The following is a 27,185-nucleotide window of genomic DNA, read 5'->3' on the forward strand; positions in this document are numbered from 1 at the left end:
ACCTGATAGTCACTACGACTTTTCCGTACATATAGTGTTGTTTTGAAGCTTCCATTCACCTCTGATTTATGTCTAGCCTATAATACATCCACAGAGGGGTTCCATTCACATACAAGCTGGCAAATGTCGAGTGCCAGGAATCAATAAAACGCCAAATCCATGCCTCTCGCGCAAAATAGTGAGACAATCCCATAAAAGTAACAATCGAACACAACACCACCAAGTTTATAGTCTCCGCTCCATGCGGTTCAACTTGACAGGAGTTTTGATCTGTTGAGATTTTGTTAGCCATGAACTCGCATAGCGTCGTTGATATATGGCAGCGCAGGCGAAGATATGAATAGAGCACGAGGGGGAGAAGGGAAACCCACTTGAGTCCGTGTCCGCTGTCCCCTCACAGGCAAGCCCAGCGCATGACGTCGGCCGCGATAAGTTCCGGTCTCTTTCATGCGCTTGATATCGTTCAGAACTTCTCTGCGCAGATCATTCTCAATTTTCATATCGGACAGCACGGCTGTGAGGTCGAGGACCTGCTTGTTGGCCAGTTCGCCGACGCGGCAGGTCGGGTGGATGTTGAAGCGGGCCATGAGGCGGCCGGAGCTGTTGCCGCCAATTCCGAAGAAGGTCTCGAGGGATTTCTGTTGTGCTCAATGCACGTTAGTTGAAGATCAATGGGGCTGGGATATCGAGGTTGCGGGCGCAATCGTCAGGGTTGGCTTGCCTTGAGCAGGTTCCGCTCGGGGAAATTGACACCAAGAATGAAAACCTAAGAGTTATTAGTGGGGTTTCTTTGAGGAATATATCGTACATGGTGTCTATGGTACCATCTTGAGCTGTGTTGGCTGGCTGGTGTCCTGACAATTGTATGGAGCCGTCACTTGTTACTCTCGTTGAACTCCGGGAGAAATCCTCCCGTCAACGTTAACGTTTTTCCGTAGTCGATTGGTGCCTGAATTACATGGCGTTAATTTGTGTATTCTCCGCACGGCATTGCAAGCTGGCCTTCTTCCCCTCCCAATTGCTGCATTTTCCCCCTTTCACTGTATCCTACCAGAGCAGTGGCAATTAGCAAGCATGTTTTTCCGGAATCTTTTCTTGTCCCTTTTCTTTGTCTTCGCCGTTGGCTTCGCGCTCGTTCAGGCCCAAGAGTCCAAGGAGCCTCGTGGCCCTAAGATTACCACCAAGGTGATTGACATTGATGCTCTGGCTCAGTCTATATGCAAGCGGTACTGATTTTTGGTGACAGGTCTACTTCGACATTCAGCATGGAGATGAGCCTCTCGGTCGCATTGTGATGGGCTTGTACGGCAAGACTGTCCCTGAGGTTCGTCGAACTATATCCCCATGGAACAATTAGCAATTGAGGATTATTGCTGACATTTTCGTTTTTATAGACCGCTGAGAACTTCCGGTATGATAGACTTGCTATATCACCGACTGAAACGTTTATTCTGCATATGCTAACCCACCTCCAGCGCTCTGGCTACTGGCGAGAAGGGCTTTGGCTATCAGGACTCTACCTTCCACCGTGTTATCAAAGATTTCATGATTCAGGGTGGTGATTTCACCAAGGGCGATGGTTTGTGAACCTCCAAGCAGGTTATATTGCATTATGCTAAGTGTATACAGGCACTGGCGGAAAGTCGATCTACGGCAACAAGTTCAAGGATGAGAACTTCAAGCTGCGTCACACCAAGAAGGGCCAACTGAGTAGGCATTTCCACCTCTTTTATTCAATGTCTCAGGTATCTGATCATTCTTAGGCATGGCCAACGCCGGCAAGGATACCAACGGCTCTCAGTTCTTTATCACCACCGCTATCACCTCGTTCGTATACCTTGCAATGTTTCTTTTGGTGCAATAACTGACTCAAACCACGCAGTTGGCTCGATGGCCGCCATGTCGTCTTCGGTGAGGTCCTCGAGGGTTACGAGATTGTTGACAAAATCCAAAACGTTCCCAAGGGTCCCAGCGACAGACCCAAGCTGGCAGTTAAGATCGTAAAGAGCGGTGAGCTCGAGTTTGTGCCCGAGACCGAGGACAAAGGTAGCCGCGATGAGCTCTAGACAGGTGACTGTCTGCGCGATGTTTCCTCTGCTGCTGGTCGGAAGTGGCTGATGATGTTGGATATATTAAGAACTCGACGAAGCGCCCCAGGCTCCCAATGCTCCCGAGGCCACTACGCCATCTTACTCCCTGCAACTGGTCATGATTTTCTTCGTCCTAGTTGCTATTGTGGGTATCTGGATTGCCCGTCGGCGTGGCCAGCAGCAACACCAAGAGAAAGAACAGTACGATGCGTAAGAGATTATGTTAGATCAATTATCTATTATTTTTGTACCTTTTCTCCCCATCCTAAAGCCCTGGATTTTGACGTCAGATGACTCTCATACATCATAACTAATAGATCGGCCATCGACGTTACGTTGGTCACGTAGGTGGTGATATACTTTGGTGGACTGTAGATCCAGTCAGATCACTCGCCTCTCGTCTTAGTCAGAAAGTCATCCAGACCGCCCGCGAGCAGCAACTGGCGGGTAGAAATTTCTTCAGTGGCGGTGAGTACTTGAACAGTACTTCTGGTAGGCAGGAACTTACACTATTAAGTTAGGTTCCCTCAAGGTACCTACAATAGCCACACAGGAGCCCCAACTCTCCAACTTTTGTTGCCTCCTTCCCACAGACTTCATCCACCCGTTCTCTTCTTCTCTTGATTCAACCCCCCTCCATCATCCCTTTTTTCTCACTACTCTCTCTCTCTTTTCTTCTCTCTAGAGTTCTTAGATTCCGGAGATTTGCATTTTCATCTTCTCTGTGGTTTTTCTGAGCTTTCTTGTTTGCTACTCGATCTTTTTTTTTTTTCTTATCGAGTGAAACAGAAAAGCGATTTGATCTTTTCACCGTCTCTCTCTCTATCTTCTTTCTAAAGATACACTTTACGTGGATTTATTATTCTCTGCAAGTATCTTTTCCAGATTACTTGCGCTTTATCTACGACGAATCTTTTCCGGTGAAGCAGAAAAAACTGTACGCAATATCCTTTACCTGCTCCGGTCGACATATTGAGCAGCTTCTAATTCTTGCTTTTAATAGACATTTCCAATAACCGCAAAAATGGCCGACGGTTTGCAAATGGGAAACCTTTCCCTTAACGAGTCTCAGCACGCCCCCCAGGGTAACGCCCCTGTTGGCCGTGCCGCCTATATTCCTCCTCACCTTCGCCAGCGTGGTCCCGGTTCTGGTCCCGCCCCCGGCCCCAATGTTAGCGCTGATGCTGCTGCTCCTGGACCTGGCTTCGGTGGTCCTCGGTACAGTACCCAAAAGACTAAATTTCATGAAGCGGCAACTGATTTTCTGCTTTCTAGTGATGCTGGTGGCAACTGGGCCAACGCTAATGCTCCTAACTTCAGCCCTCGTGGCCCTGCAACCGGTATGACCAGCTGGAACCCCGATGGAACACTCCGACCTTTCAATCCCAATGCTTACGGAAACCCAGGATCTTCTTACGGTGGTGGCAGCAGCGGTGGCGGCGGCAGCAGCAGCTACAGCGGTGGTGGTAGCTCTGCGCAAGGTCGTGGCTCAGGCGATGGCCAGTGGCGCGATGGCAAGCACGTTCCCGGTCCCGCCAATGCTCGCCTAGAGCGCGAGCTGTTTGGTGTTCCTAACGACCCCACCAAGCAGCAGACTGGAATCAACTTCTCCAATTACGATGATATTCCCGTCGAGGCCTCCGGAAATGATGTCCCAGAGCCTGTCACCCAGTTCACTAACCCTCCTCTGGACGACCACCTGATTGCCAACATTAAGCTCGCCAGCTATGTCATTCCTACCCCCGTTCAGAAGTACTCAGTCCCCATTGTCATGAATGGCCGTGATCTTATGGCCTGTGCCCAGACTGGTTCCGGAAAGACTGGTGGTTTCCTTTTCCCTATCCTCTCTCAGGCTTTCCAGAACGGTCCTTCTGCTGCCCCTGCCCAGGGTGGTGGCGGTGGTCAGTTCAGCTACGGCCGCCAGCGCAAGGCTTACCCCACCTCCCTCATTCTTGCCCCCACTCGTGAGCTTGTTTCTCAGATTTTCGAGGAATCCCGCAAGTTCGCTTACCGTTCGTGGGTTCGCCCCTGCGTCGTGTACGGTGGTGCAGATATCGGATCCCAGCTTCGTCAGATTGAGCGTGGTTGCGATCTCCTCGTTGCCACCCCCGGTCGCCTGGTTGATCTGATTGAGCGTGGCCGTATCTCCCTGGCTAACATCAAGTACCTCGTTCTTGACGAGGCTGATCGCATGCTGGACATGGGTTTCGAGCCCCAAATTCGCCGCATTGTCGAGGGTGAGGATATGCCCGGTGTTGATGATCGCCAGACACTCATGTTCTCGGCCACCTTCCCCCGCGATATCCAAATGCTCGCTCGTGATTTCCTCAAGGACTACATTTTCTTGTCTGTTGGTCGTGTCGGAAGTACTTCGGAGAACATCACTCAGAAGGTCGAGTATGTCGAGGATGCTGACAAGCGCTCTGTCCTGCTGGATATTCTCCACACCCATGGCAGCACTGGCCTGACTTTGATTTTCGTCGAGACCAAGCGCATGGCTGACTCGCTCTCCGATTTCCTCATTAACCAGCGTTTCCCTGCGACTGCCATTCACGGCGATCGTACCCAACGTGAGCGTGAACGTGCTCTGGAGCTCTTCCGTAACGGTCGTTGCCCTATTCTGGTTGCCACTGCCGTTGCTGCTCGTGGTCTCGATATTCCTAACGTGACCCACGTCATCAACTACGATCTCCCCACTGACATTGATGACTACGTTCACCGTATTGGTCGTACTGGTCGTGCCGGCAACACCGGTATCGCCACTGCTTTCTTCAACCGTGGCAACCGTGGTGTTGTTCGTGACTTGCTCGAGCTCCTCAAGGAAGCCCACCAGGAGATTCCTGCTTTCCTGGAGAGTATCGCCCGCGAAGGTAGCGGATTCAGCAGTGGTCGTGGCCGCGGTGGTGGTGGCCGTGGCCGTGGCGCTGCTGCCACTCGTGATGTGCGTCGTATTCCTGGCGGCATGGGTGGTGGCTTCGGTGGTGCTGGCAGCTACGGCGGCTCTGGTGGTGCTGCTCCCTCTTACGGCGGTAGCGGCTATGGCGGCGGTGCCGCCCCCTCCTACGGCGGCGGTGGTGGTGCTGGCTACGGCGGTGGCGGTGGTGGCAGCTACGGCAACCCCTCCGGCTCCTCCGGCCCATCCTCCTGGTGGTAAATCAGTCGTGGTCCTTTGACGATGCCCTCGGGTCTGATTGGCTCCCTTGCTTTATTTTCTTTTGTCTCTCTTTGACGGATACGATCAGATTGAGTCCCTGAGTTCTTTTCTACCTGTGCTCTCTCTCAGGGACGGCTTTGTCATGACTGCACGACTTTCCTACGCTTGTTTTAGATTCATATTTTTCCTGTTTGCGCATGTTTTAATCTGCTTTCCTTTGTTGTTCTTCTCGTGTCTCTCCTATCTATTATAGTCATGGCGTTCCAATGTCGCCCTGTCTGGATACGAGGCATTCGCGCAGTCCGGTCTTCTTTTTTTTGCCCTTGGGGAACATCGCTTCTCCCTTCGAGCAACCTGTGATCGAAACTGCATGGACATCATAGAACGCGTTGTTTTTTTTTTTTTCTATGTCCGCTCTCGTCAGATACCCCTTATGTTCGAGCATCCCCACTGGGGACACGTTCGAGTGACGCGCGTGCGCCGAGCGGAGATTGATGACTTTTTATCATCTCGAAAAGTTCTCTTTTTCTCTTCGCATTCATCTTCTCGGTGTTGTTATGGCTGCATTCATCATGTGCAGCATAGACTTTTTACAGCGTCGGTATCTCATGGCGGACATTTGTTTCTGTTGCTGCCCTCATGCGTTCTGCAGTCGGTTTTTCTTTCGAAAACAAAACGTGCGCTTCCTTTCTCCGGGCTTCTCGGATACTGGATATCTTGCCGTTGCACCTCACGGCGCGGCTGGTGTGTTTCGAACCAACAAAATGGTATTCTTTGCATTCTGTATGGCGTTGGCTTGACCTGCAACTGCATGTCCTCTACTTTCGGGTCCGTGGAGGCTGATTTTCTCCGAATAGGAGCAGCTCGCTTCATTTGTCTATTTCTGATTAATTTTTCTCGGACCTCGGAAGATAGAACGCTGTCGCCTCTGAAAGAATGGGTATACTTAGGAATTCTCGGGTTCGAATTGGGAGGGAATAAAACGAACCAAGGGCCCTGAGATGGCTACGAGAAGGAAAGTTCTCATATTCAATGCAATGTCGAAAAAGTGTTTCCAATTATGTTGGTGCAGGTTGCGTAGGATTTATCTGTAGGATCCCAGTAGGGTAGTAACTATGTATCGTATTCGTGTAGGATGAATGTGGGATTGATTCATATCGATTAATATGCATCAATACATGAGTTACTCCGTAGTTGGGTAATTAGTTAATCTATTTTGAACTTATTCACTCCGTAAATGGTACTTTTTATTACCTTCGCTTACTCTATAAATTTGAAATCCGAATGCGTGGCATTAGCCGCATATTAAACGCGTGAGGTCTCTGATACGGGTAGATATCACACCAGCTATACCTTCATGGGCCACTCGGCTCTGCTTTCTTCCTCGATTTTCCGGCCTTTGAACTTCATTTTCCCTTTTCCCTATTTTTACTTGGCACTCCTTTTCACCTTTTATTTCTCTTTTCTTTTCCTTTAGTGCTCTTATACTACTTCTGCCTCTTTCATCGGCCGCCTCCTAGGGGGCATCTTCACATTACCAATCTGCGATTCCCCCGTCAGAATCTGATCGCGGACCAGCTGTTCCAATAACCTAAGATGGCCGATTTCGAAAATAGCATGATGGACGAGTCCTTTGCGGCGTCCGAAGCTGCGGATGAGTCTCACGGCATGACCGCCAGCGCAACGGTCGGTACAAGGCGGCAAGCGAACGGCACAATTGGCTCTGTCTACTCCGGCAACAAGATTCGACACCTGAAGAAAGATGATGGTATACCTCTATGGCGCAAAGATATCCAGTACCAATTCCTGAAGCTGGTCTTTGAGGACAAGACGCCTGTTTTCACGCGGTATCCCGACGGACAGAAAGGAATGGACTTTGCGGATGTCTACATCAATGCAATGGCCCGGAGCAGCAAGACCAGCAAGATTCTAAAGGATAAACTACAGAATGACAAACCTGCAGCTATCAATATGGCTATGGTCTGCCTGCTGGTCAATTTTGGTCGCATGAACACTACCCTAAACTGTACGCATGCAGCTATGCCACAGCCAAATCTATCTCTTCTATGCTAATTGCTATTGTCCTGGCTTCTAGTCTTTCCCGAAATGCGTGCTCAACTACGAACCTACCACTCGATTCCTTCACTACAAGCGCATCAGGACTCGAATGCCTACAAACAGCTGCAAGATGCTCCTCGTCTCAAGTCCATTCTTAAGGGCGCCTCGGAGGATGTAGATCAACCGAATACCTTGGAAAAGATTAAGCGACAGAATATACCTCGGACAAACCCAGTAAACTTGATTTTTGTTCTGGCGCAATACGCCCCCAAAGTGTCGGAAATACACTTCTTTCCTCCGCGAGACTTCTTCGACCTGGTCATGAGATCTACACTTAGCAGCCAAAGTCGCGCTAGAGCCTTCCTCTGGCTGATGTGGTGGTATCTAGAAAGTGATTTCAGTCGCGAGGCTGCTCTGAACAATCCATTCGGCCCGGGCGTGGAAGGCGAGGGAACCGAGGGTCTTCCTTTGAAAGTACCTCCCTTTGATATCCTGACAGAGGAACAAGCCACTGAAGAGAACTTGGATACACCCGAGGAACAGGAATACGGGGAGTCCAAAAGATTGGAACGCAAACGTACGTGTGCCTAGTGCTGACTACAGTTGAAGATTGGACTTGACTGACATTTGGTGCAGGCATCCTAGAAGAAGAGGAGCCACTGGCGCGCATTCCCAAGCGACCCAAGAAAGGTGGGCTCGGCATTTTGAATTGCTATCATATACATGCCAGAACGCTAACCTTCCCTGACTACAGAATATGGCCTTGACGAAGAATCATTCGCAGGAGACTACTCTGGTATGGGAGGTCGTGGCTCTGCTATGTCCACCCCTCTCCATCCTTCTGCTAAACGCAGCTTGGATGATGACGAAGATGACATGACCCCTGGTCATTCTCGCCCGCGCCCTAAGCAGGCTAAGCGAGAGTCATCACTTAATCGAGCTGTGGGCCAACAACGACTTATCTTGAAAACGAGGATGGAACATACTCCCGATGCTTCCCCTGCTCCTCCGGGACCCAACCATCCAGTACTTAACCGCTTTATTACCGAGCCTTCGCTTTCCTCAGCACCTACCATGCGTCGGATGCGGCCACTTACACAACATCAGATAGCGGTCGAGCAAAATCGTCGGCAGAGGATTGATTATCTGCTGGCCAAACGCAAATCAAATGCATACCGTGTTCTCCGTGCTAAACGGGAGAGTGAGATTCCTTTCGGGCGCTACGGTCGCTTGCTTCAGGGTCTGCCCGAGGGCTACGATACTGATGATGAAGAACGCTCGTGGGGCAAGGGTGGTCTCTTCCCAAACCCGGAAGAAGAGGATGACTTTGGAGAATGTGCAAGCGTCTTTCTCTCTGTAGTGCGAAAAGCCGCCCGCCGCCTCGATCGCTGGGATTACACCGAAGCCAATGGTCCCAAGAAGGATCGCAAGAGGGAGCGCGAGGAGCGATACCAGGCCAAGGCGGCCCTAGAAGCTGACGTGCGAAGCTCCAACAACAGGTCACGTCCGCGTCCTCGTCCTAGTGCTGCTGCCAAGCGCAAGTCTGCGGGTGTAACAGGCACTCCCAGCACTAACAAAAAAGCTGCAACTTCTCAGCCCAAGGGAAGTCACGGTCACCCTGATGGTTTGGGGGCTGTGCCATCAGCTATGGGTACCCCGACCTGGGAGCACGGACCCGATGACTACATGGAAGGAGAGTTGGACGATCTTGACCGCGAACTCCTTGGCGAAGTGTCTGGCGAAGAAGATGATGGAGGTGCCCCCCGAGCCGATGAGGAAGGGGACTTCTCTGACGATCAGGACGACGAAGACGACGTGGACGGTGACGAAAATTCCTCTACCTATGAAGGCGCCAATGGTTACGCACGACACGAAGCCTCGTCTCCTCTCCCCGAGGGGTCTACCAGGCCCACGCGGGGAAGGTTATGGAGATGATGCGATGGAAGACTAATAGGGTTGGCGTTTTGCTTTTTTTTTTTTTTTTTTTTTTTTTTGAAATCTTGTGTATCACGATCTACTGTTTTCTTTTGTCTCTCTTGTTTTCTAGGCGTATCATTCCCTTTCGGAATGGTTGTATTCCAGTCAATTTCACCCAAGCCCTTGATATAAGCGGCTAGTACTACTCCGTACTTGAACATCCGATGTGCACGGCATGTGATAATGACCCCCTCTTTCTCCTCTTATACATCTGTTCACTTCCATACCTTTGGATTTCTTTTCACAACTTTTACAATTCTCAAATATTTTATACTCATTCAACATACAAAGCTCGAAGATCATACGAGAACGGGTGTTCGGTTTCGGAGTGGATACGGAGACTGTCACAAGCTGTGTGGCCAACAGTACAGAGCGGATTCCCAAGGCAAATTTGTTGAGACTCGTGTACTTTTCCCTTTTCCTCAACATCATTTACCCCGAGTTAAACTAAGAGATATAGCAAGGTAACCCTTGCTGCCCAATTGCTCCGAGGAAGTTTATCTTCCCTTTTACCGGTAAGCGTCATATCCCGCTAAGCTCGATGTTCTCTCCTTTCCCCATATTTACACATTTCGCCTCTGACACTTCACAGACGCGCACAAAGCATCTTCTACAATATATTACAGCTCTACCTATGAAATAGGGAAATACGTGGGACAACCAAATCTAGTTTGTCTTTTTGTCACGACAATCCCTCTGTTTTCCCCAGAGAACCCAACAAAACTGAGCCTTAAACTTACCACACGACACAACTCATCCATCTACCCATCATGACCGAACAGCCCCGCATCCTCCGTCCACGCCCGAGACGTCCATTCGAAATAACGCCTGCTTCTACGGAGTCATCTGGACCTCCAACACCGGCCGAGTCAACAGGCACGGAGTACCTAAACCCGCAAGCAGACACCACGTCAAACTCAACCGGCGTGAGCCGTACAGGATCGGTGATGAACCTGACCGCTTCGACCCTGTACGGGATCTACTCTCCGACGGCGTTCGAGGGATACCGCGATGAGTCCAGTCCCTGGGGCACAGAAGCCAACAGCCCATCGGCAGAGTTCCCTCCCGAGCCATTGCAGCGCGTAGCAGAGAAATCGGCCATCGAGCCGCGGCGGAAGGCGCTGCGGAGGACTCGGTCTCGATTGAGTCTAGGTCTGTTCCGGGGCGTGATCTTGCCGCAGGCGTTGAGCAGCGTGCTGCTCTTTGGCTTTGGTGTTGCTTACGGTGTTATCACGGTTCATCTTCATGAGAACCATTGGATTACGCCTGTCAAGCTGGAAAATATTCATTACTACGATTCATGGCAATACTTGGGTGTCTGGGGATTGGCGGGTATTGCTTTGGGTAATCTGCTTCCTTGGTTGGATAACTGGCGTGAGGATGACCTTGAGGAGTCTGATTCGAAGCTTGCAAATACCGATGAGGAAGAGAGCGAGGATCGCACCCCATCTTGGGTTGCTGTTGCTCGCAGTGTCGGAGCGTTTGTCGGAATTGCATTTGCTATGGTAAGTGAACATGTGTTGTTCTGCGCTTCCAGTTTCTTTCTTTCTCTACTTCTATGAGACAATACTGACATCTCTTTTTTTATAGCGGAAACTTCCTTGGGAATCTACCACGCAAGCATCATTGACCCTCGCGCTCGCAAATCCCGTTCTCTGGTACCTGATTGACCGCACCACCACCGGCTTCGTCCTCTCGACCACCGTTGGATTGACTGGAATGGGAGTTGTTCTTGGCCTCAAGCCAGAGCTTGTGCCTACGTCGACCGGTATCAATCTTCTGAATGGAACAGGACTGGAGAATGTGCTGGGTGCAGGTATCACACAGGAGAGCATTGCGGTCGGTACTTGGATTGCCAGTGTCATTTTCTGCGCATGCGTGTGCTTTGGAAATGTTGGCCGTCAGCTTGCTACCGGAGCTGGCGCCAGAGATATTTTGAAGCCCTGAAGTTCAAAAAGCACTGGGTTTTTCTCGGTTCAGGATTGTGGACTTCAGCTTTGCTGGAGAATGGCCTTATGAGGGCACGGAACGTTTTATGTACATCTGAAATAATTTATGGCTCTGTAAAGAATTGTAATAGAACTCGGCTCGCTCCAACTTCCAAGTTGTTGCTACGCCAAATAAAATATCGAGATTAAACTAGGGAGAACTTCAGTTTACGATGAGTTACGAACAGCGAATATACCGAAGCACAAAAAGATTCAATGAATTTGGTTATTTTATATTGGGATGTAGAATCAATCATTGCAATCCCTGCTAATTGACCAGAAGTCAAGCAGGCACTGCACCCAAGATCGACACCTTTGCCAGTTGGCACTTGGTCTCCATTCTCTATACGATTTCCTTACTTCATCAGACGAATCTTCGTAGGAACGCTTTTTGAGTAGAATGTGAGTTTTGCGTTGTTCATGAAGAAGAAAAAAAGGAAGAGCAGAGGGCGCCTGTGAGAAATCTCTTATATATTCCAATATCACGTGTCACGCTAATGTCTTCTCCATAATACTGGTCTTTTATTGGCCAACGCCACAGTGGGCTGGTGGTCGATCACGTAATACAACTTTTGCTATCAAGCCCCTCCGCCGTAATCGGTCAGGACCCCGCGAGTCATAATTTCTTCTCTTTTTTCTTCTGTTAGCCATTTTTATACCCTCTTCGCTTCGTTTTAGGTATGTCATTTGATTCATTATATCAATTGGGCTCAATTGCGGATTGTATTTGGGAATTTCTTCTCTAACTGATCCAGTGTAGACTGTCGGATTCACCATGTCTCAACAAAAGTCCGGTATGTCTAGTTCCCCGGACTATAATATTATTTATCCCAAGCAGTTCAAGCTCAATTCTAATATCTTTTTTTGGAATTGAATAGCTATCATCTCCGTCTATGACAAGACTGGTCTGCTTGACCTGGCCAAGGGTCTGGTCAAGCAGGAAGTCCGCCTTCTTGCGTCCGGCGGTACCGCCAAGATGATCCGTGAAGCTGGATTCCCTGTCGAGTGAGTCACCTCTATTTTCAATGGTTCAACGACATACAAAAAGCGTTAGAATCAATATACATCCCAGGAACTGACAATTAATCCCAGGGATGTCTCCGCCATCACTCACGCTCCCGAAATGCTCGGTGGCCGTGTCAAGACCCTCCACCCCGCCGTGCACGGTGGTATCCTCGCCCGTGATATCGAGTCCGATGAGAAGGACCTCGCAGAGCAGAAGATCTCCAAGGTCGACTACGTCGTCTGCAACCTGTACCCCTTCAAGGAGACCGTCGCCAAGGTCAACGTCACTATCGATGAAGCTGTGGAGGAGATTGATATTGGTGGTGTGACTTTGCTCCGCGCTGCGGCCAAGAACCACAAGCGTGTGACCATCCTGTCTGACCCGCGCGACTACTCCGACTTCCTTAAGGAGCTCGAGGCTGGCGAGATCACCGAGGCTAGCCGCAAGCAGTACGCCCTCAAGGCCTTCGAGCAGACTGCCGACTACGACTCTGCCATCTCTGGCTTTTTCCGCAAGGAGTATGCCGGCAACGGTGTGCAGCAGATTTCGCTGCGCTACGGTACCAACCCTCACCAGAAGCCCGCCTCTGCCTACATGGCTCAGGGCAAGCTGCCCTTCAAGGTCCTCAACGGATCTCCTGGCTATGTTAACCTGCTCGATGCCCTGAACGCCTGGCCCCTGGTTAAGGAGCTCAAGCAAGCTCTTGGCTTCCCCGCCGCTGCCAGCTTCAAGCACGTCTCCCCCGCTGGCGCTGCTATCGGTGTGCCCCTGAACGAGAAGGAGCGCAAGGTGTACATGGTTGACGATATCAAGGATATCGAGACCTCCGGTCTGGCTCAGGCTTACGCTCGTGCCCGTGGTGCCGACCGCATGTCCAGCTTCGGTGACATTCTGGCCCTCAGTGACATCGTCGATGTCCCCACAGCCAAGATCATCTCCCGTGAGGTGTCCGACGGTGTCATCGCCGCTGGCTACGAACCCGAGGCTCTGGCCATCCTCTCCAAGAAGAAGAGCGGCAAGTACCTTGTCCTTCAGATGGACGAGGATTACACCCCTGCACCTGAGGAGACTCGCACTCTGTTCGGCGTCCAGCTGACCCAGCACCGCAACGACGTTGTTATCTCCCCCAGCAAGACCTTCAACACCGTCATCACCCCCAAGAACACCACCCCCCTCCCCGAGGCTGCTCTTCGTGACTTGACTGTCGCCACCATTGCCCTCAAGTACACCCAGTCCAACTCCGTCTGCTACGCCCTGAACGGCCAGATCATCGGTCTGGGCGCTGGCCAGCAGAGCCGTATCCACTGCACCCGTCTGGCCGGCGACAAGGCCGACAACTGGTGGATGCGCTTCCACGAGCGCGTCATCAACATTAAGTGGAAGCAGGGCACCAAGCGTGCTGATAAGTCTAACGCCATCGATCTGCTCTGCTCGGGCCAGACCCCCCGCACTGACGCTGAGACCGTCGAGTACGAGCGTGTCTTCGAGGAGGTCCCCGCTCCCTTCACCCAGGAGGAGCGTGAGGCTTGGCTCGAGAAGCTCGGCGAGGTTGCTGTCTCGTCCGATGCCTTCGTAAGCATTCCCCTTCATTCTCTTTTCATTGGTAAATACTAATTGTCTCCACTAGTTCCCCTTCATCGATAACGTCTTCCGTGCCGCCCGCTCAGGCGTCAAGTACATTGCCGCCCCCACTGGCAGCCAGAACGACACCCCTGTCTTCGAGACTGCCGAGAAGCTGGGCATCACCTTCGTCGAGCAGGGCACCCGTCTCTTCCACCACTAGATTATTCTATTGGTTGTTGCGTTGGTGTCTTGTTCCCCTCTATTCCCATCTTCCCCTCTTCCTTTCCCCTCGTAAAAAAAAGATGCCCTTTATGTGGTTCCCGCTGTGATGGATATTCGATATGATCATGATGTCAGGTTTTTCCTTTATGATTTAGATAAATTTATACATATTTTAAGTATTTATTTCTAGAATTGGTTGCCTTAATACCCCCAATAACTCTGTAGGTGCCGAGAAACGTCCTTTTGTTTTCGCCCCGACTCCCCAGGATCTTCGCCCTACTAGTATGTCGTATTTAGGGTTTGATACCCGGAACCGATGCTTGTTCTCTTTTTCAGGATCCTGAAGTCTGAACAACTTTTACATCTTCTCGCAATTGGATCTCCTGACTTCTCGCCAAGTTCAACCCAAAATGAGCCGTCGTCACATCGATGTATTGTGCTCCGTCGGAGCTCCGCTGCAGCGAGGGGGTACTCATCAGACTAGCGGCATCCTGATAAGACAAGCAACAACCAAGCGAACCAAGCTAACCAAGCAACGATCCACAACATTGGCGGAAGAAGCCCCCAAAATTGCGATGGTTACCTTCATTTCAGCCCAGACTTGCCACTGTGCTATTGCGCTATACCGTGCAAAGATACCGAGGTCAGCATCCCTGCCTCCAGGGATTTTGAGCTCCAGTGCCGGACGTTCAATCCGGATCTAGTGTCTCAAACGTCCTGCAGATACTGCGGACTATATCCAATCAGATCTGCCAAACTCAATTGGTACTTTTTCGCCATCGCAGATGGGGGAAATTAGGGTTGCAATCATACCATTGTGTCATTGTGTTTGGCTGCCCCCGCGTGTATATCAAGGGGGTCATTCCCCTCTCCCGGCAGGATGACCGGGGTATTATCACATCTCTGTTGTTTCTCGAGATGTTCATACGTCAGGTTTATGTCGCTCTGGCGATCGCAGCTCTTTCTGGAGCTATCCCAGCACCTGTGAAGCATGTATTGCATGAGAAGCGAAGCGCACATGTGGATTGGGTGAAAGGTGAGCGCATTAAGCGCGATTCCGTGCTGCCTGTGCGCATTGGTCTTACTCAGAACAATTTGGAGAATGGTGATGAGTATCTCATGGCTGTGTAAGTTGTTTTCTTATGTGTTATGTCTTCATGGTCCACGGCTGAATCACTAATACGTGAATAGTTCTGACCCAAGCTCTGCCAAATATGGACAGTATTGGTCTGCAGATGAAGTTCATGCTATGTTCGCTCCTTCGAAAGAGTCTGTTGACTCTGTTCGTCAGTGGCTTGAGTCTTCTGGCATTCATAAGTCCCGGATTGTCCACTCCGATAACAAGGGATGGTTGGCTTTTGATGCCTATGCGCATGAAGTAGAAAGTTTGTTCAAGGCTGAGTTCTATGAGCATGAGCATGCTAGCACTTCCAGCATGAAGATTGGCTGCGAGGAGTAAGTGTTCTTGCTGCTTTTTAACCTACTTTGGACTCTTTGATTGACAGTGTTACTAGGTACCACGTCCCCCAGCATATCCAGGCACACATTGACTATATTACTCCTGGAGTCAAGCTCAGCCCCATTGTCAAGAAGAGCACTAAGGCGAAGCGGATGTCGCATTTGGCTCACTCCAAGGGCGTGGTGGAATCCGATGACTCTGTCAACACCGCCGTTATTTCCGAGAAGGCGAAGTCACTTCCTGCGGAACTCCAGAAATGCGGAACTGATATGACTCCGGCCTGCATCAAGGCCTTGTACAATATCCCAGATGCCACCAAGGCACACAAGGGCAATTCGCTTGGTCTCTACGAGCAGGGTGACTACTTCGCCAAGTCGGATCTTGATCTCTACTATAAGGCCTATGCTCCTTGGATCCCTCAGGGCACTTACCCCATTCCTGCCTTGATTGATGGAGCCAACTTCTCAGTGCCTGATTACAGCCCGCTGAATACCGGTGAATCAGATATTGACATTGACATGGCGTAAGTACAATGTTTTTTTTTTTCCTAATTGCTTCTCTATTATTCACTAACAACTCCAGTTATGCGCTTATCTACCCCCAGTCCGTGACTCTTTACCAGGTTGATGACCAGATTTATGAACCGGAAGAGGTTGCGACTACCAACCTGTTCAACACTTTCCTCGACGCTCTCGATGGCGTATGTTATATTCTCCCGAAACCCAAATGTATCTTGCTAACAACCCCAGTCTTACTGCACGTACAGTGCCTTCGGTGAAACAGGCAACAACCCTGATATCGACGCAGTCTATCCCAACCCGCGTCCTGGCGGCTACAAAGGTACCATACGATTTCCACTAACCAGACTGATATTCTCACTCACATAAAAACAGGCGAGCTTCAGTGCGGTGTATACAAGCCCACAAACGTCATCAGTGCCTCCTACGGCCAGGCCGAAGCCGATCTGCCCGTCGCCTACACCAAGCGTCAATGCAATGAGTTCCTGAAGCTCGGTCTGCAGGGCCACTCCATCCTCTTCTCCTCCGGCGACTACGGTGTCGCCTCTTTCCACGGCGACGGATCCGCCAACGGATGCCTGGGACCCGAGGAAAAGATCTTCAACCCCCAGTACCCCTCGAACTGCCCCTACGTGACCTCCGTCGGAGGCACCATGCTCTACGCCGACCAGACTGTCGAGGATGCCGAGAGTGTGATGCACGCTAACTTGGGTGGACTTTCCGCAAACTTCAGCAGCGCAGGCGGCTTCTCCAACTACTTCCCCCAGCCTTTGTACCAGCGAAAGGCTGTGGAGAAGTACTTCAAGAAGGCCAAGCTGACTTACCCGTACTACTCCCAGATGGAGGCCAACCTGAACAAGACAAAGGGTCTTTACAACCGTATTGGTCGTGCTTATCCTGACGTTGCGGCTAATGGCGCCATGTTCCCTGCTTACAGTGGTGGAGCGCTGCACCACTTCTACGGCGCTAGCTTGTCGTCGCCGTTGTTCGCTTCGGTTCTGACTTTGGTAAGTTGAGACTTTAGATTACTTTATTAACTGTGCTAATGGCTCTTTCCTGTTGGTAGCTTAACGAGGAACGTCTTGCCAAGGGCAAGGGCCCTGTTGGTTTCATTAACCCTGTGCTTTATGCTCACCCGGAGGTTCTTAATGATATCACCAACGGTACCAGTGCTGGATGTAACTCGGATGGCTTCAGTGCTATTCCAGGGTGAGTGCAATCTTCGATCCTGGCTATGGAATATTTTTACTGACGTGCCATGCAGATGGGATCCGGCTACCGGATTGGGCACACCTAACTATCCTAAGATGAAGAAGCTGTTCCTGTCTCTACCTTGAGATGGATAAGGGCAGAGCTTGTGTGACAGACTTGCATACCAGGTGCTATCAAGGATTGCCTTGGTGAGCACCAAGTACATAGTTACTCTGGGCGGCTGTTATGTTGAGGTTTCTCTATGATTCTCATGTTCAGATTTACAATTCTTCTATTTATTTTTGATGACTATATCTATATACAATGTGAGATGTTTTTCTAAGACAAACTTGGATCACAGGTGCTTGAGCAGATTGGTTGTGTGACTCGGCTGTCTCGTATATACAACTGCTGAGGTTTCCTAACAAAGTAACTTCAGTTCTTAAAGAAAGTCTCCTTGTCGTATTCCTATTATTGAATAAATAGTATTTGACTAGCACATAGAGAACTGATGCAGCTCTGCGGTAGGCTGTGATCAGAGTCCTTGTGTTGTACAGTATTTAGAACAAAGATGGTAAACAAAATATGTCTCGCACTAGTCCACCATGCACATGTCGCCATATACATGGTTTCAGCACCTGAAAGAGTACAAGTTATTTATTGTCTTTCTAATAATAATGTCTCTCGTAAAATATACAGTCCCTAAATGTTACTATATGCTTGTGCCAAAGTGTCACAAATATCAGACTATAGATCATTCTAGTCTACTAGCTGGAGCCAATCGGCAATCCTGATTGAAATCTAATTCTCTGAGCTAATTCTCATTTTTCTCTCATCTACTAATCTGATCTAATATATTATATTATTCATTTTGCTTGGCTTCGGCCCTTTATGGTTGAAAATCAAGGGGTCGTCGCTACCCTCGAACTATACGCCAGGATGGTCCGTGCGTGAGAATTTGTATACCATCAAAATATCTATAAAATCGAGATATAAACTTGCAAACAGTAGAATTTTCTTCGGCACGGTTGTCAATGGCTGGAGTTTTCTCATAGCCATTTTAGGCAGGCACCAATGAGTAGATTTCCATAAAAGAATGATACCCAGGCGGTAACGTAGAAAAGGCCAAAGCTGTTAAGGGCTCTCAAGAGCCCGATCGGAGAAAAGCAGGTAAACAAAACCTTGATCAATTCCGACCGCACAACTACCCGTGCAAATCCTCAAGCGCAATGACGCTGCATTCAACTGGACTTCCCGTAAGTCCAATCCTTCAAAACTGAATCCCAAAAGAGCGATTAACAAGAGCTCTACACATAGATCAGCGATGCCCCCATCGACCGCGGAGCCAGCTCTGTTTCCCCACCCACAGACACCTACCAACTATTCCTGGCCCTCTATCACCGCGGCGAGTTTTCTCTCGGCGAGTACCGACTGCGTCTCGGCTTCTCCGCATACCACTGGGCGATCCTGGTATTAGATTCCAAGCACGACCGGTACCACGCCTACGACGTGACCGACGGATCCTCTCCAGACCCGCTGATCCGACGCGACCTCAACCCGGACTTCCAATGGACCTACCGTGTCAAGAGCAACGTGCGTCCGGAGTCGTGCGACTCTCTTCTCATCCGAATGGCCATCGGCGAAGTCAGCGATGGAATCGGTCCGGAGACTATCAAGATCCTCCTTCAGTCTGTTCAGCTGCCGATTAAGGGTGCTTATCCGCCCCAGAACTGCGTTAACTGGATCAGGGCTGTTCTTCACAAGCTTCATTTCCATGGTTATGCGAGAAGATTGCAGGATGTTGAGATGACTATTGATCGGGCTCTTGCTTATGCGGATCTTCGTTTGTTGGATCCTGTGAATTCGGTCACCCTGGTTGATCACCTTGGGAATGAAATCTTGCAGCCTTTTTGCATGCAATGAGATATCTTGAAGGGATGTGCGATGTCGCTGGCTGATGAGTCTTTGAAGGGTTGTGTTTTGCTGGAGTCTATGGTGTTAACTGGGTGCCCTGGGTGTCATTTTATCAACTGTTTGTTAATCTGAACTTGGAGAATTGAGCATGGATTAATTCTATTTCTTTCAAGGTCTACACGTGTTTATTCACGTGCACTGTTCTAGACGATGCAAGGTGGTTAGATATAGATTGACGACAGTATCACGTGGCTTCATTATCACATATCAATGGATAGGCGACCTCGGAATCTTCACGGGGGCGAATAGGCCAGAGATTGATCAGAGCGCCAATCTTGCCCGGGAAGTCTGTTTCCCGGTTTGTTTTCAACCCCTACACCTGCCTGTTTAGTTTCTTCGTTCCGATGAACTACACACGATACACACGATATTCATTTGCTTGCAGGCTGGGGATGATCAAGTCACGATCTATCAAATTATTTATTCGATAACTAACCATGAGGTATACGTCAGCAGGCAACTCCAAGACTTGAATAGATCTTGACAAATCTAATCTCCGTGGGCGCAAGGTCAGGAGTTCAACATACATCATTTTCGCGATAACACAAAACTCAAAAAAATGACCAGGGTACTTCGGATGCTCATATGAGTCACGAGGAACTATAACGAGTAATATCGAATCCACACGGACGATTTCATCCGAGCCCCATAGAAAATGTGCCGTATACCCATCAACCCGCATCTAACCTCGATCTGGTCATAAACGACGATCAGTCCCGACTGCGAGGTTCCGAGCTTGAGTCACGTTCGTCTTTCTTGCACGTGTCGATCACCCGTAAACGATAGCGAGAGCCGACGTGCACTAAACCCAGAGCTTCCAGCCCTGGAGGGTAAGGGGGGTCTAATGTGGATTCGGAATATGTAGGTGGGAATTGCATATTAGCATAAAGTGTGCACAGTGCACGATCCGCACGGAACTACGGAGCTCGGACACGGACTGATGGGCGGATGGATTTAAGGCCGAGGATCGGAGGAATATATCTGCGAGTCCTAAGTAGGTAAGCATTCAAGGGTGGCCAGGTTAGATAGACAAGGGGATTTTATGTTAGCCTATTAATGTGAAACTAAGTGCATAAGCTGGGGCCATGTTATACATGATTATCAGCCTCAAGATACACCACGTTGCCTTTTTGGGTGCTTAGTAAAATTGTCGCCTATTCTTCCTCCGCCTCATCATGCCTCACATCATGCCTCATCATGCCATGTAGTAATATGTCGTCCACATCATCTCTTCCCAATGAGGCCATTGATAACCCACCTAAGGTATTTTCGCAATCCACCACTTGGAGACATGAAAAAAGAATCCATCTCTCGGCCAACGGCAGCAAATAACAAATGGCCGCTAAGTCCTTGATGTCATACCTGTCACGCAGAGTGGATCCCCGAGAGATATCAAATTATTGGATCAATGAAATGGCCGACAACCAGCCATGGCGTTGGGCGATTATTGTAGTTATCTCCGCATGGTCCTTACTTTGTACTTTGTATTCCGTAGACCCTGAATTGAATTGTTCTGGACTGTGGATCTCTGTTGACATCATCTATTTTCCTAATCGGGCATACTACTCGTATTTGAGATGGAAGATAGAAGAAGCTTACTTCGGAGATCAACGGTGAGAGAAGCCTAAATAGTGTCATAGAGATACCTAAATAGTTGAGACATTTCATATTAGCATTTCGTATTCGGTAGGGCTATGAAGTGGAGATTAAATGGGTTTCTAAAAGGAAAGCCAAAGAACCCTGGCCCCGGTATTTTGAGTGCTTATGTCATCTCAAAGCCACAGTGCCCGGACCTTGGAACCTTCCAAGGTTCCAAGGTTCCAGAGGTCGGCGATATCCGTATGAGACTTACTAATACGCCAAGATGCCCAAGCTGACCTCGGGAACACATCTGAATAATAGGAGAACCTCCCGAGGTCAGCTTGGAAGGTTTGAAGTATGTGACGTATGTCAAACACGTTACTATTGAAGAATGCAGTAAGGATTGTACATTGTACCTGTATCGCGAGAAACACCTAATCTAACCCTCCTTGCAGGGCGCCGTGTCAGGTTCTCTTTCTGCTTTGAGCACATTTATTTTCATGTGGGGACCAATAAGATGCGCCAATGTCCCCATTGTGTTTTAACTGTGGAATGAACGGTACAACGGAGATCGTGTGTCCGTAGGCAACGCTGTAGAACTGCAAGTAGTGGCCCACAGGGATGTCAAAGAACTATGCTGCCTCATGGGGTTTCATGTAGTCAAGAGGATATATCCTAAATACGGACTAGAGTCAAGACTCTCTGCTTGGGCATTCTCCACCTCACAGCCTACGTATGCATGGGTTCCTGGTTCAATCTTGAATTTCTGGGGAATGCTAGTCTGTCAATCCTGCCAAGGCTGGGCACTGGTCGTATTCGTCTAGGTAGTAATGAAGGATGGTACAGAGTACAAGCGAGGGGTAAATGAGAAAGTGTTGCATAATCACAGGAAATATAATATAGAAATACATACTCTGTACGCATGTAGTAATTCTAGTCCAAGGTGGCTTGGCTAAGGTTCCAAGAGCCTCCAAGCTGACATGCCAACTCATTGGATATAGGGATTTGCGGACACGTAGACATGTCAAAGCAATTAGGATAATCTAGACGGAATCTTTATAATGATGTGATTTGATATCCATGGATTGGAAATCGAGTAATCATCTAGAGCTGAGATCTCTTCTAAGCTTTTGGAAGCTTAAAGATCGTATCAGTAATCAATTAATAAGGTAATCCAAGTAAAAGGAAATACAAACTGATTACTACCAAGGTAGTAATATGGAATTAGGAATTAAGGAAAAAAAGAATAAAGACGGAACTGTTGCGACCGACAGTCCGATCGGTTTTTATCCTCCGACGCGGACCACGGCACGGCGGATTGGTCATCCGAGTGCCGCTTTTAAGTGACTCACTACCTTTTTTTTTTTACTATGAAATCTACATTGGATAGTATTGAATAGTAGTAGATCTGTATATATAGCTAAGTAGTTAAGTATCTAAGTATCTAAGTATCTATATGTGTAACGTAGCGGTGAAGATCTAAAGATGAGAACCTTAGAAGCGAACAGTGCATAACTCGGGCTCGGCGTATACAACATAATCCCAGGCTTTTTTTTTTCTTTATTTCCGGTGGATCTGTATCCGTAAAGTCCGTTTCGGGTCGAAAAAAAAGAAATAAAAAATAAACTTATTAAATATAACCCTCTCTTCCTACCATTTCTGATATCTCATCTACACTTTTCCAATCTTACTATCTGGGATAATTCGATCTAGTACATTTAATATACTTGGATGTATATCAAACTTGTTCTCTTATCACACCGCCCCGGGACGATCCACTGTGACTGGGTGACGCCTAATTGAGTCACGAAAAAAAAAAAAAGAGTCATACCCAATAATATTCGAATCTTCAAAAAGGCCCTTTTCGCCCACCATGGACTCTTCTTCCATTACCTCCCCCAAATCCTCCCCCTACTTCGATTCTCTCACCCGTCGCCGCCAACAAAAGAAAATGAGCATCACGCAAACATACTACCTCGCCCACACCGCCCGGAAGAAGCTCACTCGTGAAGCTTCCCGGGCAGATCACGATCTGCGCCTGCTCGTTGGCCACGCAAATCTTCTCGATTCGCTGATGTATGACCTCGCCGATGCCGAGCGTGAACAAGAACGCTGGTTCAACCAGACCGTCAACGGAGCCACCAAGACTTCAGCTGCTTCTTCTCGCCAACACATCCAATGGGCTTCAACGGTTGTCGAAGAGCCCGAAGACGACTGGGACCCGGAGGATGCATCCGATCTGGACTCCGAACTCAGCGATAGCGATAGCGACGACTACGATGAGACTGAATTCGTCATTAACACACCTCCCACCCGCCGCCGCGCCCCATCACCCGCAGCGCACTTCCACGATGATCTACTATCGGAAGACGATGAAGGCGACGACACAGATTCCGACTTTGAATACGACGATGCAGACGAGCTGAGCTTGACTCGCTCGCCATCGCGACAATCACCACCTGAACTCCTTGCCGATTCGGACGGGGAGTCGGAGGACGAGGCGACACCGCCCTCCCCGCCCCAGCCTACGCTGGAGGCATTTCATGAGAAGCCTGCTACAACGGCTATTGCTTTGGCGGGCTCTGATCAACCCCATCTCTTTGATCAAGGGTATTTTGGTACACAAGAGCAGACCATCATCGAAGCTTATTGATTAAGCTACATATCCCACTTTACGACTCCGACTATTACTTCTCTACTCTTACCTCTGCCTTGTGTACCATCATTCAGCGATACATCCGTGATACCCTGATGCTTTTTTTATGACGTTTCTGGAGCGACCGTTTATTTACCCATCTCTCATCTTCTATTTTCTGGCGTTTTTTGGTCGCATTTGGGAATATCCATTTTGGACATTTCATCATGTCATATGGGCATTTATTACATATTCCTCTCATCTCTGGCTATCACAGATAGCGGCCCAACATTCAGCTCTCCCTTTAAAGGTCGAGACTGTCCATTGGAGCGTTGAAACACGGGGGAAGACATTGTGATTCAAACCGATATATACTTCCCCTAAAGAAAAAAAAAGACACAATCCAATCAAAAAAAAATTCTAAATTCTCTCAATATTTTTCCAACGTAGTATGTACATACTAGTACAGTCAATAGTAACCTCAAAAATCGGCAGAATAAAATAGCCAACGGCGCATGTGACCCGTCGATCCGCGCCCTGAGCGTCCGTTCCCAGCCAAATGGAAGTGCAGCTCGCCAGCACGCCATGATCTTCACCGCCGGATAAGATAGATAGATCAGAGCCAAGGGTAGATAGTGCGAGATCACCGCGGCTAGGTCGGCATAGGACGCCGCTATGGATAGTCAGCTGAAGGGTTTTACTAGTTTCATTCTTTACGTGTTCGGACATTCCGCGGAGTGGGTTATGGATATGGTTATGGAAGGGGGGGGGGGGGGTGGTTGGGAAGGGTTTTTCTCTTCCTTCGCTTCTTTTTGCTTCGAGTGGATTGCCTTGGCTTTGTTAGAGGTAAGGTAGGGCGGGATACAGATTGGGCTAGTGGGTGAAAATCTTGAGGCTGGGGAGGGGGGCGTTGGAGGTTTTGGGTATTTGTTGCGATGTTGGGCGATTTGAAGTGGATGTGTTATTGGCTCGGCTTTCGTTTATTGGCAATGAATATTGGCATGATTATACGGAGTACGAAATAAGTAATACATATTCTAATGTTCTAATGTTCCCCTATCTGGTCATTTCTTCCCGCTTTCTAGTTTACCCGTAACTCCAGAGATCCTTCAGGGCTGAAATATGAAGTTAGTCATATTTTATATGCATAAGTATCATAAACTACGTGGGTCCTGTGGCTTACGGAGTTCTCCGTACGTTTCTGATTTTTGAGATGTCGAGATATGCTAATTTGTGCTTCGTTTATGTATCACGTACTTTGTGTTATCACTTCGAATTGATTCTACACAATATACTCCGTACTCCGTACTCCGTTGGCTTGATATACTAGATTGAACTTCTTCCTCTTGTCCTCAAACGAACCCTGTTCTGCATCGGGACAGAATTATATTGATACTATTGTACTCCGTAGTTCGGACTCTTATTGAATATTGTATTGGTGTTATAAGTGTATCTAGATCATTAGTAGCAGCTACGCTGCTTAATGTCAAGTCTCGCGTACTTTTCCATTTCTTGCTTCATAATGAGATATATATACTCCGTACTTACTACTGACAAGATAGGGTTCTTTCATTTTTGACATTCCAATCTAAATCTAGTACCCAAATTAAAAATTTATATATAGACCATTTATACTATATATGTATTTTAATAGCTTCTTCCTCATGTGAACGAGCTAACACAAATGAGGCTCAATTATATAGAGTTGCGTCAATCACTGGACGGTGCCCAGGTGGTGCCCCTGATGACATTACATAATCATAGTTAAGCTCCCGATCCGCTATCGATAAGATCACCGCTTTGGCCAACCGACCCCTCGCTGCATCCGTCACTCCCCAGCTCGAACAAGATGACGCGTGACCATCAATCTTCCTAGTTTTTATTGCAAGAACCCTCTAAAAACATGATACCAAAACCACGATTGGTCCAGTGGAACCCTCAACAACCCCGTGGCCGCTGATACGTGGACACTCGTTATTTTACGCCAAAACACGGCCCAGGAGACCTATCATAGCCCCTGTTCATTTGCTTCATCGCCGAATATCAACTTCCTAATGTCTGCACCGGCTTCTCCTAGACGCTCGTCTGAGTCTGCAGCCAGACCCGAATTCAAAGATCATACGATCCCACCTGTGGGGTCCGGCCACACCCGAAGCCTTTCCGGCGAGGTTAAGCCCAGAAGCCATCGGAGATCGATTCAATTTAGCGTCGACTCCGCAGAAGCTCAGTTGCCCACTCGTTCGTCGAGCTTCAAGGAAAAGCGCCTGTCATATGGAGACACCCCGACGAGGGAATTGGAAGAAAGGGAACGGGAACGGGAAAATAAAGCTGCCCAGTTAAACCGAGGACCGTCTCCGCCACCGCCGAAGTACGTTCTCCCCCCCCAAAAGGCTGTGTGTGAAATGGAGTATACTGATATATAGTAGAACCTATGAGCGAGGCGTCTCTTTCGACACTTTCGACAACTTCGATGCTACTGATTTCTCCCTCACATTAAACTACAAACACAAAGGCTACCAGAGCACACGTCGCAGCAGGACCTTCTTGTGCGGAACCGATCAGAACGACTACTCCGAATTCGCCCTTGAATGGCTCATTGACGAGCTGGTGGACGACGGGGATGAGATCGTCTGTCTTCGAGCCGTAGAGAAAGATTCGCGTATTGCTAGCGATGCCGCAATCGAAGAGCGAAAGTACCGCGAGGAGGCCGAAAAGCTATTTGAGCAGGTGATCCAGAAGAACAGCCAAGATGAGAAAGCTATCAGCTTGGTCCTGGAACTTGCCGTGGGCAAGGTTGAGAGCATCATCCAACGCATGGTGAGCTTCCCAGGAACCCCATTTCTACCCACCAACCTAACACCCACTAGATCCGCATATACGAGCCTGCAATGCTTGTAGTCGGTACACGAGGACGCAACCTGAAAGGAGTGCACAGTCTGCTCCCAGGCTCCGTCTCCAAATACTGTCTTCAGCAATCACCCATCCCAGTTATAGTCGTTCGACCGTCACCAAAGCGCGAGAAGAAAAAGAAAAAGCGCCGCGCAGACCCAACACGCCGTAGCTACAACCATATCCTGGAAATGAGCGAGCGGCGCGGCAGTCAGATATTCGGCGCCAGCCCCAGCACCGATAGCAGCACCTCGAAGCTGCCAGACGAGGAGGCTGCAGTGGCAGAGGCACTCGGACTGCCCGCAACATACTCGAACGCAGCCTCGCGCAGTTCTTTGTCGGTCTCGGACCGCAGTAGCATCAGCCACGATGATTCAGACACCACCTACCGCAACTCACTGGATGCAATGGTTATGTCGAGTCCGGGGATCGGAAGTCCGGCAGATAGCTCCCAGGAGAGCGTCATTATTGGCGGTGGTGCTCAGCCGTCTCCTTTGGTGGGCAGGACTGCGCACTCGCCTGCTCCTTCTGATCGGCTCGATTCTCCTGTGTCGGACTCCTCTACTGCGGTTGAGAGGCCATATGAGTTGAAAGAGTCTTTTGAATCAACCAGGAATCCCGTGGCTATTCCGATGATTGAAGTGTCGGATAACAATGATAAAAACGACAACATCAAGGAATATGCATCTTGAATGCATGGCTTGCCCTCTTTGTATCGAACAGCATAAACGTCAGATATCTCGTTGCTCTGCGACGGGACTGACAGTTATACCCCCAGCTCAATACCCTCATCGCTTATTGTCTTCAGATGCGTTCTGACCTGGTTCAACATTTCATATGTTTTGGCCATGTGTATTTCTCTCCTCTCTTGTGCCTACAG

General features: G+C 49.1%; 11 protein-coding genes across 11 annotated transcripts; 10 read left to right on the top strand and 1 right to left on the bottom strand.

Annotated features, from left to right (window-relative positions):
• Window positions 1-72: 72 nt before the first annotated feature.
• N7479_003526 (mitochondrial 37S ribosomal protein uS13m) lies at window positions 73-827 on the bottom strand (the record flags this gene model as incomplete). The annotated part of the gene is made up of 4 exons (XM_057251223.1): window positions 73-270; window positions 372-638; window positions 722-766; window positions 825-827. The coding sequence occupies 4 exons, from the start codon at window positions 825-827 to the stop codon at window positions 226-228; spliced, it is 360 nt and encodes a 119-aa protein (XP_057110548.1). The 3' UTR covers window positions 73-225.
• A 247-nt stretch (window positions 828-1,074) lies between these two features.
• N7479_003527 (peptidylprolyl isomerase) lies at window positions 1,075-2,304 on the top strand (the record flags this gene model as incomplete). The annotated part of the gene is made up of 8 exons (XM_057251224.1): window positions 1,075-1,185; window positions 1,247-1,324; window positions 1,395-1,411; window positions 1,476-1,579; window positions 1,630-1,710; window positions 1,764-1,827; window positions 1,883-2,046; window positions 2,138-2,304. 8 exons carry the CDS (start codon window positions 1,075-1,077, stop codon window positions 2,302-2,304), a joined length of 786 nt encoding a protein of 261 aa, XP_057110549.1.
• An 810-nt stretch (window positions 2,305-3,114) lies between these two features.
• Window positions 3,115-5,244, top strand: N7479_003528 (DEAD/DEAH box helicase; the record flags this gene model as incomplete). Its single annotated transcript, XM_057251225.1, has 1 exon — window positions 3,115-5,244. The coding sequence occupies one exon, from the start codon at window positions 3,115-3,117 to the stop codon at window positions 5,242-5,244; it is 2,130 nt and encodes a 709-aa protein (XP_057110550.1).
• A 1,596-nt stretch (window positions 5,245-6,840) lies between these two features.
• Window positions 6,841-9,237, top strand: N7479_003529 (uncharacterized protein; the record flags this gene model as incomplete). Its single annotated transcript, XM_057251226.1, has 4 exons — window positions 6,841-7,270; window positions 7,340-7,879; window positions 7,939-7,992; window positions 8,057-9,237. The coding sequence occupies 4 exons, from the start codon at window positions 6,841-6,843 to the stop codon at window positions 9,235-9,237; spliced, it is 2,205 nt and encodes a 734-aa protein (XP_057110551.1).
• An 812-nt stretch (window positions 9,238-10,049) lies between these two features.
• On the top strand, window positions 10,050-11,226 carry N7479_003530 (INSIG family protein; the record flags this gene model as incomplete). The annotated part of the gene is made up of 2 exons (XM_057251227.1): window positions 10,050-10,784; window positions 10,870-11,226. 2 exons carry the CDS (start codon window positions 10,050-10,052, stop codon window positions 11,224-11,226), a joined length of 1,092 nt encoding a protein of 363 aa, XP_057110552.1.
• An 816-nt stretch (window positions 11,227-12,042) lies between these two features.
• N7479_003531 (phosphoribosylaminoimidazolecarboxamide formyltransferase/IMP cyclohydrolase) lies at window positions 12,043-14,056 on the top strand (the record flags this gene model as incomplete). The annotated part of the gene is made up of 4 exons (XM_057251228.1): window positions 12,043-12,061; window positions 12,146-12,272; window positions 12,360-13,845; window positions 13,901-14,056. The coding sequence occupies 4 exons, from the start codon at window positions 12,043-12,045 to the stop codon at window positions 14,054-14,056; spliced, it is 1,788 nt and encodes a 595-aa protein (XP_057110553.1).
• A 412-nt stretch (window positions 14,057-14,468) lies between these two features.
• N7479_003532 (uncharacterized protein) lies at window positions 14,469-14,762 on the top strand (the record flags this gene model as incomplete). Its single annotated transcript, XM_057251229.1, has 1 exon — window positions 14,469-14,762. The coding sequence occupies one exon, from the start codon at window positions 14,469-14,471 to the stop codon at window positions 14,760-14,762; it is 294 nt and encodes a 97-aa protein (XP_057110554.1).
• A 214-nt stretch (window positions 14,763-14,976) lies between these two features.
• On the top strand, window positions 14,977-17,372 carry N7479_003533 (S53 family peptidase; the record flags this gene model as incomplete). Its single annotated transcript, XM_057251230.1, has 8 exons — window positions 14,977-15,185; window positions 15,250-15,513; window positions 15,573-16,040; window positions 16,100-16,217; window positions 16,267-16,357; window positions 16,411-17,042; window positions 17,102-17,244; window positions 17,300-17,372. 8 exons carry the CDS (start codon window positions 14,977-14,979, stop codon window positions 17,370-17,372), a joined length of 1,998 nt encoding a protein of 665 aa, XP_057110555.1.
• Window positions 17,373-18,455: 1,083 nt separating this feature from the next.
• N7479_003534 (uncharacterized protein) lies at window positions 18,456-19,149 on the top strand (the record flags this gene model as incomplete). The annotated part of the gene is made up of 2 exons (XM_057251231.1): window positions 18,456-18,482; window positions 18,544-19,149. The coding sequence occupies 2 exons, from the start codon at window positions 18,456-18,458 to the stop codon at window positions 19,147-19,149; spliced, it is 633 nt and encodes a 210-aa protein (XP_057110556.1).
• Window positions 19,150-22,654: 3,505 nt separating this feature from the next.
• On the top strand, window positions 22,655-23,434 carry N7479_003535 (uncharacterized protein; the record flags this gene model as incomplete). The annotated part of the gene is made up of 1 exon (XM_057251232.1): window positions 22,655-23,434. One exon carries the CDS (start codon window positions 22,655-22,657, stop codon window positions 23,432-23,434), a length of 780 nt encoding a protein of 259 aa, XP_057110557.1.
• A 2,036-nt stretch (window positions 23,435-25,470) lies between these two features.
• Window positions 25,471-26,997, top strand: N7479_003536 (universal stress protein; the record flags this gene model as incomplete). Its single annotated transcript, XM_057251233.1, has 3 exons — window positions 25,471-25,784; window positions 25,843-26,233; window positions 26,284-26,997. The coding sequence occupies 3 exons, from the start codon at window positions 25,471-25,473 to the stop codon at window positions 26,995-26,997; spliced, it is 1,419 nt and encodes a 472-aa protein (XP_057110558.1).
• Between the last annotated feature and the right edge of the window lie 188 nt (window positions 26,998-27,185).

Source organism: Penicillium vulpinum, assembly GCF_028829585.1.
Source record: "Penicillium vulpinum strain IBT 29486 chromosome Unknown utg000002l_segment0_segment0, whole genome shotgun sequence".
NCBI classification, from domain to species: domain Eukaryota; kingdom Fungi; phylum Ascomycota; class Eurotiomycetes; order Eurotiales; family Aspergillaceae; genus Penicillium; species Penicillium vulpinum.